General features: G+C 44.7%; 2 protein-coding genes across 8 annotated transcripts in view; one reads left to right on the top strand and one right to left on the bottom strand.

Moving 5' to 3' along the window:
- Positions 1 to 8,579, bottom strand: part of rbks (ribokinase) — a 35,518-nt gene extending 26,939 nt beyond the window's left edge. The window contains exons 1-2 of one of the 7 annotated variants that reach the window (XM_061261031.1): positions 8,438 to 8,579; positions 4,585 to 4,643 (exon numbers count right to left, since the gene is read on the bottom strand). In XM_061261031.1, coding sequence (XP_061117015.1) covers positions 4,585 to 4,643 — 59 coding nt within the window. In that variant the 5' untranslated portion in view covers positions 8,438 to 8,579. Of the gene's footprint in view, positions 1 to 4,584; positions 4,647 to 7,449; positions 7,565 to 8,437 lie in introns of those variants that run through there. The other 6 variants (XM_061261007.1, XM_061261015.1, XM_061261060.1 and 3 more) reach the window with 6 other exon arrangements.
- Positions 7,764 to 13,424, top strand: part of babam2 (BRISC and BRCA1 A complex member 2) — a 116,830-nt gene continuing 111,169 nt past the window's right edge. The window contains exons 1-2 of the mRNA XM_061260965.1: positions 7,764 to 7,869; positions 11,420 to 11,570. Coding sequence (XP_061116949.1) covers positions 11,434 to 11,570 — 137 coding nt within the window. The 5' untranslated portion in view covers positions 7,764 to 7,869; positions 11,420 to 11,433. The remainder of the gene's footprint in view (positions 7,870 to 11,419; positions 11,571 to 13,424) is intronic.

Genomic DNA, 13,424 nt, shown 5'->3' with positions numbered 1-13,424 from the left:
GAAGCTGAGGTCCTGAGTCACTGTGACCACTAAAGATCCCATGGCATGTTTTGAAATCACAGAGGCGTTAACCCCGGTGACCTGGTCCCACTCCCACACAAAATGGCCTCTCTCCATCCCGCCTTCTCATCGTCCCCCGTACCCGATTGGCCGGATGATCTCTCACATCCGCCGTCACCGAAACCCTGGGCAGGTTCGCGGTTTTCACAGCGAATTGGGCTACTTTTTAAGACTTGGGTGCGGGTAGAAAATGATGTGCCACGGTTCCACACAGGTTTTTTGGGGCTATTGTTTTGCAAGTTCACGGCCGTGGAGAAAGCAAGCTGATTGGACTGTCAGCCAGAAAGCGCAGTTAAGAGGAGCAGTTGAATGCGATATGGTATGGTACCTGCAGATATGGTCCCCCCCCCTCTTCACCCCCCCCCCCACCCCCCCCACCCCCTGCAGTCCACCCACACAATCTCAACCCCCCCCCCCCTGTCACTATGGGTTACCACTTTTGTAAGTATTTCCAATGCCCTTTTGGGCTGGAATTTTTTTTTTGGACCTGATAACCACGTCCTTAGGTTTGCAATTGCAAAACTGGAAACGAGTCCTCTGCTGACCTACATGGTTAAATAAAGGAAATGTAGAATACAGGACTGTTAAAGGTTACGTGAGGTGAGGTGAGGTGAGGCTTCTCCACTGCTGTCGGGAGCTCGGCCCTTTGACTGCAACGTGCTGCATGGCACCTCACACCGATCACGTCACTGCATTACGCAACAGTGCCCGTGCTCCTGCCACAAAATGGGTGACAGGGTTTTTTTTTTTTGGACTGAAGTGGAACATTAAAATAAACTTCCTTCTTTGTCTCTTTTTTCTTTTTTGTCACAAGACTGAGGGTATTTCTTTTTTCCAGAATCCGACCTGACAATCCTTTCTGTGTACGTGTGTATATGTGTGTGCACTCGTGTGTGTGCATGTGTGTGCGTGTGTGTGTGTGCAATAAACCAGTGACAGAATGTCAGTGGCCTCACTTTTCGCTCAGAAACCAGAGAGCTGCTCTCCACCAATCACAGCGTACCTTGCTAATCACACACAGAACAAAGCCAACGGTAACTGGCAGATACCTTTTGATTAAGGGCAGGAAGTACGGCCAGAATGTGTCCACCAATCACCGTCAGGGTTGTTCCATTTCTTCTCAACAACGCACTCCTTCATTGGCGGATGTTGTTTGCGCTTGGAGAAGGTCAGCAGGCAGGCCTTAGTCTCCCGCGGGCACACGGCCGGGAGCTCTCCGCGGATCAGAGCCTGTTTGTGCAATCAGTCTCAGGACCTGAGGCGGTGGGCTGGGGAAGGCTTGTGTCACCGGTTGCAGTTTCAGCAGAAAACACCCACGGGGGGGATATAAGTACGTCTGACGTACAAACGGCCGTGTCGTAACGCTGGCCCTTTCCACTGCGTACGCTCATAGGAAAAACTGGATTTTCATGACCTTTGCGGACTTCCGTACTTCCATACCCAGCGTGCCAAGCGCCAAACATACAAGTTGAGTCCACACCTTCCCGCACCTCAGGTGCTGACGAATCCGCGACAGCTGACATGATATGAACTCATACTGAAGGGAATTTCACACGCTGGTACAACATAGATTCCTTTCAGCGCTAATTTATAACACCCAGCTCTCAATGTAAGCTGGCAAACGCACTGGCCAATCAACGGCACAATCGCCCGTGTCACAGCCAACCAGCAGGTGGCACTGTGTGGCTTTGGCAGGAAGTGACAGAGGCACGCAGGCTGAAAGTCAAAGGAGTAGAACAAGTCCCTCCGTCTGTCAGCGCCGCGAACACGCACTTCTGACATCAAAGCCAAGCATATCATTTTGATGGTTTTAAAAAAAAAATCTATTTCATTTCCGAATAAATACTTAATAAGGGCAGTAATCCCCGTCTAAGGAACAATTTGACGACAGAAATGTTGAGAAACAAAAAACGGCGGCGAGCCCGCGTGCGTTCGATAAGCGGGGATTTCAGGACACTTTCCGTACGGAGCGCAGACAGACACCGAGGGAAGACGGAACAGACGTTCATATCAGGTCAGGTCTTAAAAAAATAATAAAAAAAATAAAAAGATTGCAGAGATTAAAAAAAGATATGAGCACATTTAGCACCCCTGGCGATTTTGGAGCGGAGTGCACTTCGCATACGGTACCGCCACACTTAGTACCTGGGCAGGTGACAGCAGGTAATGAGAGATGTGACAGTCCAGGGTACCCGCTGAAAAATGTCCCATCATAACGTTGCTGAACAACATATGCCGTGGAGTGTAGCTGGACGCCTGGAGCTTCTGAGTCAATCTTAGCTGGGGACAGGTAGTCAGGGCGGGTGTGAGCAAGTTCAGTTCAAGCTGTCACTCCTATTAAAAATAAATTATGAAATAATCTGACAGTTATGTCAGGTGCACAGTCAATACCAACACTTCCTCCAAGGTACACTATGTTCTACTGCAGCGCTACTCAACCCCACGTCCTGCGGGCCACAGCGTCTGCAGGTATTCGCTCTTACCGTGCGCTACACAACCTGATTTCACTCATTATTTCACCTGCTTGGTTCAGATAATAAGCAGATTATTGAAAACAGGTGGTGAAGCGCACAGTTGAAGCAAATGTATGCAGACACTGTGGCCCACAGGAGTCGCGCTGTTCTATCGCAATGCTCAATTTGCAATAACATTTTCTATTGATGTAAAAGCAATTTCTTAAAATACTATACACTAGTAACAGTTGTGGTGTATTTGTCTGCATAAAAAACCAGCTTTCTGACATACATACTTCTAAGGTCAGTTCAGATTCTGAGCAACAATATCTGTGAAAGCCAAACAATTTACTTTATTAGTCTAGGACAGTTAAAAGGCAGTCTGTCTGATATTAATATAAATCACATTGGGTTATAATATTTTAGTTGCATTCAGTATCATAAAGAAAGAAAATTGCTAGCATTTGAGCCATTAATCTAAAGAAAATCATGTCTTCAACTGAGCTAACCCCAAGTCTCTCTAACACTGCCTGACTACAAGACAATGGGTGTCTGTTCTATAACCAGTCTGCTGGTGCATTAGGCCTATACAGCAGGTCAATATGGCGGCTATGTGTCAGTTTACTACATTTCCCAGAGGCACCATTGGGTTTCTGTGAGTCTGGATCAGGCTTGATCCACGTCAAGCTCAACCCCATGTCATCAGACAGTGTCCAGCGGGGTATTAATATCCCCACAGACAGAGGTGGGGCAGTTCCCTTAATTGGTCTCCACACAATAAAGGGACCATGGAGGTACATTTTTGCTCTTCAAGGATCCCATTTCCCAAATGTACCCTGAAAGTACAATAATGTTCTGGACACAAATTCTCCAAGCAAAAAGGGAAAATTTGTGTTATATATTACTGGCGAGGGATACAATTTTACACACCCTTAGGGTACTGCCCGAGCGACAAGCACTTTTTCGGCACTTTCTGTACCTTTATTTCTGAGAATGAGGCCCCCTTCTATTTAAAGCCTGGTGGAAAGTGCCCCATAATGCACCTGGCATGTCTCACAAGCTGTTTTTTTGACCTAACGGCAGCGACTGAGGGTGACACATACCCCATGTCTGGTGCACGCACACCGGTCAGTCCTATAAACACGGGAGAGGCCATGGTCACATGACTGTGTTGCACCCTGGGACACCATTACTAATAGAGCTTTGTCTATCGATCCCAGGGCTGCGCAACTCCGGTCCTGGAGGGCCGGTCCGCAAGCTGGCTTTTGTTCCAACCAGTTACCTTAATTTATTTTTCTGACAGCTCTAGCAATTATGCTGGTTCACTCCTGTACTTGAGCAGAGTAAAAGTCTTCAGGATACACTAGCAGTCAGCAGCTGTAGCCGGCGCATACACAAATGTCTGATCAAGACATTATTTAGCTAATTAGATCATTAAGAGCTGAAGTTGGCACAAAATCCAGAAGCGGATCGGCCCTTGCTGTGTATTTACAAGGGGGGTGTGCAACACGCAGTGGAGATACAGTAAACGTTTCACTGCTGCTGTTTAGCTCAGCTCACTCGAGCCATCATTGTAATTCACAGGCAGGAATAAAATCTGCACTGAATGTATGAATTTACAGCCGTGAGGTGTGATTTTGTTGTGGAACAAAAGGGGACGACAGTCCAGTACTGCTGTAGGATGCACATCTGTTCATTTTTGTATCATTTAGTGAGATTTCTCTACTACATTTTTACACACACACACACACACACACACACACACACACACAAAAACTTGATATACAGAACAAATGCCCCAGTGCCACTCTGGATTCCAGAGAACGGAAATTATTCAATTATTTGTATTCTTCGAAAGAGGTCGACTCGACAAACTGAGTGACGTGGCTCGTCTCGAAGACGTGGATCTCAATACGCAGGCAGGCGTTCGATCCCAGATAACCAATAAGAAGGTTACGCTTCTTATAAAGTTGTCTAATAATAAGATACGCTCCTTATTAGACGCTTTCATCCAAAGTGACTGAGGCTGGGTCTGTCTGCATGCCCGTTTTTTTAAGAGGGGTGTGCTCACCTCACAAGGTCCGTCATACAGGAGCCCACAACCACAACGTCAAAGCCCTCCTCCGCCATCTTCTAAAGGAGAGGAAGAGAGAGGAAAGACAGAAAAAGGTTTTCCATTGTCGTTAACACACATTTTTTTTTAAATGAAGGTGTGGAAATAAATAACACATTTAATTCGGATAGCACCTTTTCTCAGACCTAGAGTGTTTCATATAACTCTACACCACTTACAAAGGAAAACACAATAACACATAATTAATTTTTTTAATAAAATGCATAAATAATAATACATTTTCTCAGGATCTGAGGTCTCACATTATCATACATTATTATAAGGAATAATAAAAACTAAAACAAATAATTGTCCAACAGATAACAGATAAATGCGCTGAATAGTACATTTTATATACTGCATTTTTGACACACAAACTTCACACATCATTTCACAGGGGAAAAAAGAAATCTCAGTCACAGATTACAAATGCCCTACCCAGTTACATTATTTATAGCACTCGTATCAAAGTATATACTGTATCTGCAAAAAGCTGCTTCTGTAATGCCATTAACTTGTTTACGTTACACCTCTCACTGGGATGAGTTATCGGGTGTTTTCTCAACTATTACTACACAGGAAATCAGGAACTGAATGCTCTCCCCGCGTTAAACTGGGCCAGAGTAAAGAAAGACACTCTGCATACGAGGTAAGATGCACATTCCATAGCACACGTGGGCAGGGTGCCAGTTTAAACTGGGTGATTATTTCAGTGCTGCAGCACGTGGTCCAGCAGTCTGTAAATCTGTAATTAATTCACGGCTCGGGATGAATCTGAGTGAATAGCCCTGTGTGCTAATCTTCTACCCAGGAGCAACAGATCAGAAATCTCAGCCGTTAGCTGTGGGACAGATCCCTTTCAAAGATACCCCACCCCCTCTCCTGCACCCACGCCGCCACCCCCACATCCCCACCCCGAAACCTATAGCTTTTTTTCCAGAGGCAGCTATCCTACTCAAATTCCCTGTTCTTTGTCGGTGGATTAAAAATAGACTCGGAAATTTTTTTACCAATTAAAGCCATTGAGACACAGTCCATAGTAGACAGTCAAGGAGCAATGCTAAAATTGCACACAGTATTGCACCTATTGAGCAGACAAAAATAATTCATAGGAAGTCGGCAACATCTTAATTGCTGAATACAGAAGAGGAGGAAGGATTGGAGACATTTATATTAACAATTATTATTCCTACTTTTGAATAAAATCATACAATTCAAAGGTAATTGTTGGTCATGTTCCCACTGGAAATATCCATAGTTTTTAGTACGGTAAGCAATCAGGACCTTTTTTCACGCTGGTGGCCAGCACGGCTGACAAAAGCAGCCCTAAGATTTTGAGAGCACCGATCTGTCCACACAGAACAACCAGGCCTTTGTGATAACTGCCCACTCACAAAAGCCCTTAGTCATCACAGATATCGCACTTATAAGTGGGTGCAGGAGCAGGACCAATCCAGAGGTTCTCTGCTATCAGAGGCCTGAAGAACATTATTTGCATTTACAGTGTCACATAGATATGGGCCACACTGTCCATTTCAGGACATCCTCCCAGGACATGGCTCAGGCAGCAAGAGCAGTTGTCTGGCAGTCGGAGGGTTGCCGGTTCGATCCCCCACCCGGGCTGTGTCAAAGTGTCCCTGAGCAAGACACCTAACCCCCAAATGCTCCTGATGAGCTGGTCGGCGCCTTGCATGGCAGCCAATCACCGTCGGTGTGTGAGTGTGTATGAATGGGTGAATGAGAAGCATCAATTGTACAGCGCTTTGGATAAAGGTGCTATATAAATGCCAACCATTTACCAGTTTACAATTTCCTGTTCAGCCAGTCCACTCCATATCAAAAGCATAGAGAACCCTCAGTTTGGATTGATATCCACTACCTGCCGCTACTCAACTCCACGTCCTGCGGGCCGCAGTGTCGCTTCAACCGTGTGCTACACCACCTGAGCGCACGGTCCGGGCAAATACCTGCAGACACTGCGGCTCGCAGGACGTGGAGTTGAATAGCGCCGTAGGGCATTTGGGGGGGCGGGGGCTTTTTTGAATCAAGAAATACAAAAAAACAAATACAATACCGCTTTCATGTGTACTTGATTCTCGCGTGCATTGTCTGCTGGTGTAAGACAATGCAGTTTGTGTTGCCCTTACTTTAAAGGTTATATTTCATATTCTTGAATTACTTATTTTGTGTGATTGGGTCACGCCTATCACACATTCTGGACTGCCATAAAAATGTCTCGCCGCCCACTGCGTTCGTTTATTAAAAACTAAGTAGGAACAGTGTTCGGTGTTTGACGGTATGCGGCCTATTTGTTCACAGGTCACCCACTAAGAGACAAGTCACGCGTCTGTAACGTCAGTTGCAATAAATTACAATCAACTCGGAACACTTGTTAGGCAGAAATTCCTCCACTATAAAAACGCAACCCTCGAAAAAATAGTCGGCCAACTGGTAGGTCAATGTTCATGGAAACACGTCAATAGTTTGTATACAATCGGGAAAATAGTAAATACCTAGAAACGCATTCAAGCTGTCTTGCTTGCTAAAACGTTAAGTCTCCGCAGCGAAGCCCACATTTGAACGGCTTTGTTGTAGCGAGTACGATTGTGTCTCGAGACTAGTTGTGTTGCACAACTTTGCAAGCCAGTTAGACCGCATAACTAAGTTAGGCCACCTGTCCTGTTCCAAGTAACTCCAACTGACCTCGTTTCTTAGAAAGCAAATCATTTGTCAGAATCAATCACAACGAACTATGCGTATTGCATGGATTGCCACTCCTCGAGTAAACATTTTCTGTGGTTGTGATTCATGGGTAAACTTAACTAAACAGAAGATATTACCAACCCTCCAACTGTCTTGTTTGGCGTAGTGTGAATGACAATACCCAAAGAAAATCTATGCGTAAATTCCATGTAGCAAAAAGCAAAGGACCTCAAATCCCGCTTTCAATATAGCCATGTCTATGACACAATATCCTCTTATTCTTAACAAAAAAAGAACCATTGATTTTCATTTTTTATTTCAAGATAATGTACTAAGACTGTAGCATTGTATCCGTGCAGATGAAATGCACGCGTTAATTGCGCTTTCATAATATTTTCTAGACAGGCAAACGCATAGACATTCATAATATCTGCGTGCAGCTAAAAAGACCTGAAGACGTGCGCCGGAAAAACAGGAAGGGGTTGGAGCGGAATATGTGTTGAAAGTAAAGAAACAATATTGGATTTCAAGTGTAAACAGGTTAGCGACTGCTATTGCTATATCTCGTATTGCACAGTGTGGTTAATAGTTCACATTAATGTGTAAGCACATTCGTATAAACTCCTTGTCTTGTCAGAATAAACACAGAATCTGAGAAATCTGGCAATGGCTAGCTAGCGTACAGTTGCAATACAAGTGAATGAAAACTGCAGTAGCTAATGTTAGCGAAGTAACTTTAAAGCGTGCAAGCTATTTGCCTTCAAAATATAGTCCGCCATACATATCTTGACACTTCGTGGTCAGCTAGCATTAAAAATAGCTACAACTGTGGCGTCAACACAAGGCTAACACGCTGCATTGAGCTAGCTCGTAATTGTGAGTGGAATTGGATAACCTTCTTTACACATGAATTACTCTGCCAGCTTGTGCAAGCTAGATAATAACAGATAATAACGCTAATTCACTGCATGCGGCTTCCTGATTTGGCGTATCAGTGCCAAATTATAGTGTTCAGATGTATCCTTGAAACTAAGGCATCCAGGGATTCTTCCGTTAAAAACAGTTGATTAGGCTACATGCCAAGAACTAAACGTTTCAAAGCACTGACCTTTCAACATGATGTTCTAAGTCAGTCATCTACTTGGTGCATTCATAGTGCATGCAATCTCAATTAACAGTCCCAAATTTCCTGCGCACTTCGGTTGGAACCGTTTGACATTATTTGTCTGTTGGCCATACAGGACGTTGATGCAAGGTGCCACTGTGAACAACAAGGCCACACACCATTGGCCTGGCACAGAATCAGTCGTCTTGTATGCTATTTGGGAATCTCTCAAACCACCACAGAGATTTTCGTCAGCTTTGCTAAATCATCTCATATGGAGTACGACCGACACTCTAGAGCAGGGGTGCACAACTCCGGTTGTGGAGGGCCGATCTACGTGCTGGTTTTTGTTCCAACCAGTTACTTTCATTGTAGTTTTCTGACCACTCTATAGATTAGACTGGTTCATTCCTGTACCGGATCAGTAGATACACCTGCAGTCTGCGACTGTAGCTGGTGCTTGAAAGGCCAAGATACAGTATGATTGAGCCAATTAAATAATTAAGAGCAGAAGTTGCCTCAATTCAAATTCTGAAATGGTTCGGCCCTTGCTGTGTACCCTTGCTCAAGGGCAATGGTTCCAGAAAGTTTGAGCGGTGGCACAAAGTCATCCCAACAGAAACCTTACTTACACAGATTGGTACATGGCTGTATTCTGTGATGTACAAATTATGTGCAATGCAAAGATAGGAGGTTAGTGTCGTACAGATGCACAGTTAACTGATTACATTACGTGTTTGGTGTTAACATGTTACATTTATATTAGTCCAAGACAGAATAAACATACCATGTCAGAGTAAAATATGCTCATCAAATGCTCTATTATAATTTATTTATAATTTATCACTTAAAGGTGCAATAGGTAAGAGTTTTGTATGAAAACATGATTTGATTACAAGACCATTATAAATCTCAGTGACCTGTTGACTCACCCTGCTTGTGTTTATAGTCCTTAAATATACAGTTGATGGCCCTACACTCTGTACCAAAACATTGTATAGCAGTACAATAATTCAGGTTCATTGTTTGAAAATTGGTTCTAATTTAATTGCCACAGCCAATGGCGTTTCAACGTCAGCGTGTTTACAGACAAGGGGGAGGGATAAACAGTGTTGTGGTTTGAAGGTGTTTGCTGCTGCTGTTCCACTCTTGACCATTAACAGTCTGAAATTGCCTATTGTACCTTTAACATTTTTGCAGTATGTGGTCAAAGTACAATGGCATGAGCTAGAGTGTACAATGGCTGGAGATGGCCAATGCACAATCGCACATTCTGGGAGGCGCTAAATTGTATAATTTGTTTTGGACCGGGTGAGCAAGCGGGTGCCACACCCTGCGGCTGCTGCATTGTGGGATTTCCGAATGTTCCCACAACCTCCTCGCGCACGCCCACAATCCGTTTCCCATTGGCCGATTAAAAAACAGTTGGTGTCGCAATGACGGGTTCGGTTATTTTGCGGTTTGAGTGTCCACCCAGTCGACCGTGCCTGAGGGAGGTCAGCTGTAGTCGATGGACGCTTAAAGGGAACCTTCTTTTGGGGGGAAGAAGAAAAAAATGAAGTGAAAGTGCAGATAACAGGGAATTACAAAAATCTCATTTGGTTGCCACTGCATTATTAAGCATTGCCATTAATGAACAAACGTAATTTGGATACCACAAACACACATAGCACATAACATTACATTACATTACATTACATTAATGGCATTTGGCAGACACTCTTATCTAGAGCGACGTACAGTTGATAAGACAGTCCTCCCCTGGAGCAATGCAGGGTTAAGGGCCTTGCTCAAGGGCCCAACGGCTGTGCAGATCTTATTGTGGCTACACTGGGATTAGAACCACCGACCTTGCGAGTCGCAGTCATCCCAGTCTGGCATTAAAAATAGCCAAAATTGGGACACAGTATTTAATGACCTTTGATTTGATGTGATTATTAATGGGGCCAAGTATCCTGATATTATGTGCAGTTTATATCATTTGAAGGATTGAGGCGATATTGTCTTGAGGGTTTGCTGTGAAATGCAGTCATATTCAGTTGCTGTCTAATTAGGCACACAGCATTTAAATATAGCCAAACAATCACAAACCTTCACTTTGGCTGCACTACAATGCACTTTCCCCACAAATTATGGTAGAATATTATAAATGAACTCAGGTTTTATTTTTGTCAAACAGCTGATGTTAGGCCGTTGTTGTTTTTTGGTCAGACCTTAATAGCCAGCATATAGTAGCTCAATGGCATGACCTTTTTATAATGGTTTCTGGGACATTGTTTTGTTTACACTGGTAGGAACATACCTCCCACACACTTGCAGGCTTGAATTAATTGCTTTTCTATTTTAACATGGAGAGGTACAGAATCCTGGGTCAAATTCAGTAATTGCCGACATGCTTTGAACATTTCCTCATTTTCACAAGTTTCGCTATGACAGTGATGGAGTTTGTGCTGAAATAATTTCATTTTATTATTGTATGCTCTTTCTAAAGGGTTTAAAAGTAATGCATTCCATTTACGGGTTGGCTAAAAACTTCAGCTAACTACATAAATCAAGCCAATGCTGTAGAAAATTGTTTCGTTAATTTTAAGCAGATACTCTGTGACAGGCATGTAAACATGAGTAATGTTTGTCTTGTCCGTGGTAATGTGGGCCTGTTGCTTGCGCGGAGGAAGAGTTAGGGCTAGGAATCAGTTCGAGTTAAGAGTCTGCAATCCTGGTCCTGAAGAGCCACAAAGCTCTGCTGGGTTTTGATTCAGCTTAAAATCAAAGCCCGATTCAGCCCAGAACCCTATGTCACATTCTGAACCCTCGGTCACATTCTGAACCCTCAGGGTCCACCAGTCTGACCAGGCTCCTCTCTGCTCTCTTCTCTCTTCTCTCTGCTCTCCTCTCTCTGCTCTCTTCTCTCTTCTCTTCTCTCTTCTCTCTTCTCTCTTCCCTCTTCTCTCTGCTCTCTGCTCGTGCCCCGTGCCCGTCCTGTAGGAAGGAAGTGGAAGATGAACAGCATGTCCCCCGAGGTGGCCCTGAACCGAATCTCGCCCGAACTGCGCCCCCTACTGTCCAGCGTGGTGCGCAACGGCCGCGTGGGGCTCGACTCCACCAACTGCCTCCGCATCACCGACCTCAAGACCGGGTGAGCGCCTGCCTGCCTGGCACTCCTGCCATGCCCCGCCGCCGCCGATGCATTGTGGGATAAGGGATATCCTCCCACAAACGACTCGAGCACGCCCGTGTCCGTTCCCCATTGGCTGGTGCGAGAGCCGGTGTTGCAATAGCTGCTTCGGTTATTTTGTGGTTTTGAGTGTCCACCCAACGGGCGAGGTCAGTTCCACCCAGAGAGTGGAAGAGTCAAAATGCAGATAACATTAATGAAGAAATTTGTTTAAATTTTTTACAGAATGCTTACTTTTATGGTTATTCGCATTTGAAAAGGCCTTCTTTTGCAAACTGCAATGTAAATATATTTAATTCTCAAGTAGGGTTATGGGTTATTTCACCTTTATATAACCAGGTCAGTGAAGTGAGTTGTCTTTTGCAGTGGATTTGCCTGTGAGTGAAGAGGGAGTCATAAGCAAGCGATGTGGTCCACACTCTGTCCGAGTGTAACCGTCCGCTCCTCAGAACCAGGCCAACACCTCCATTCCCACTCTGTCTGAATCTGATGGTCCGCTCCTCAGAACCAGGCCAACACCTTCATTTCCACTCTGTCTGAATGTGACGGTCCGCTCCTTAGAACCAGGCCAACACCTCCATTCCCACTCTGTCTGAATCTGACGGTCCGCTCCTCAGAACCAGGCCAACACCTCCATTTCCACTCTGTCTGAATGTGAGGGTCCGCTCCTCAGAACCAGGCCAACACCTTCATTTCCACTGTCTGAATGTGACGGTCCGCTCCTCAGAACCAGGCCAACACCTCCATTTCTACTCTGTCTGAATGTGACGGTCCGCTCCTTAGAACCAGGCCAACACCTCCATTCCCACTCTGTCTGAATCTGACGGTCCGCTCCTCAGAACCAGGCCAACACCACTTCCTTACCCCCCCCTGAGGAGCTGAGGAGCTTCATGGGTCACTGTGACGCACGACAGAAGAATACCTCGTTTCACCGCGTGTTGTTTCTGTAGAAATCTTGCATCTAATTTCGGGCTGTTAAATATAATTTTGTTTTCTGCTTTTATCAGGTGCGTTTGTTGGGGAGAAGGAGTAAATGATTGCGATTTCATTCATTGAAATTGTAATTTGTCATTTTCATTTCACGAATGTGTCCTGAGGCAATTAAGTGGCAGGAAATGAGAAGATCTGGAGTTTGGAAATTGCGTTTGTTACTTTGCAGAAATACTTTCCCTCAAACTTAATTGTGCGATCACTCTGACAGTCACTAAGCCTGCAGACTGACACATTAAACGGACTGCAGTTCCTGCTGCTAAGCAACGCCTTTGATTGACAGCTAAATGAAATGACTCGAATGCCATATTTCCCTGATTGTTCCCTGGAACATTTATAAAATAAGGCTTGTTTATTATTTATTATTTTTGTAGCCTTTATTTATGCAGGCTAGGTTAACTCATAAACGCTCTGTTAACACTGGTCCCAGTTACCCTGACCTGCCTGTGTTTGGATTGGTGCACAAAGATGGATGTTCAGTTCCTCTGCCTCACAAAATGTCTCCAAATGTAACTGAACTCAAGGAGCTGCACCTACCAGGGAAACTTAACTTGATGTGGTAGGGTGTTGCAATCCCTTGTGTGGGTTATGACAGCTGTGTCATCTTCTGCCTTCTTTGCCTAACCTTTCTGAAAGCAGTGCGGCTAAGAGCGGCTGCTAAATGCCAAACTGTGAGCTAATTATGAAGGTGGTTGTGAAGGGCCTGGGCGAATTAGACCCAGCCTCTGTGCTGTTCCTGGTAATGCTGTTGTGTTGCTTCTTGCACAACGCTGTGGTCCACCTGGACCTGGATCTCGTTGTGTAACCTTACTCCCGGTTTCAGCG

The sequence above is a fragment of the Conger conger genome, chromosome 1, assembly GCF_963514075.1.
Source record: "Conger conger chromosome 1, fConCon1.1, whole genome shotgun sequence".
NCBI lineage: Eukaryota > Metazoa > Chordata > Actinopteri > Anguilliformes > Congridae > Conger > Conger conger.
This window is presented reverse-complemented; position numbering and strand designations above follow the sequence as displayed.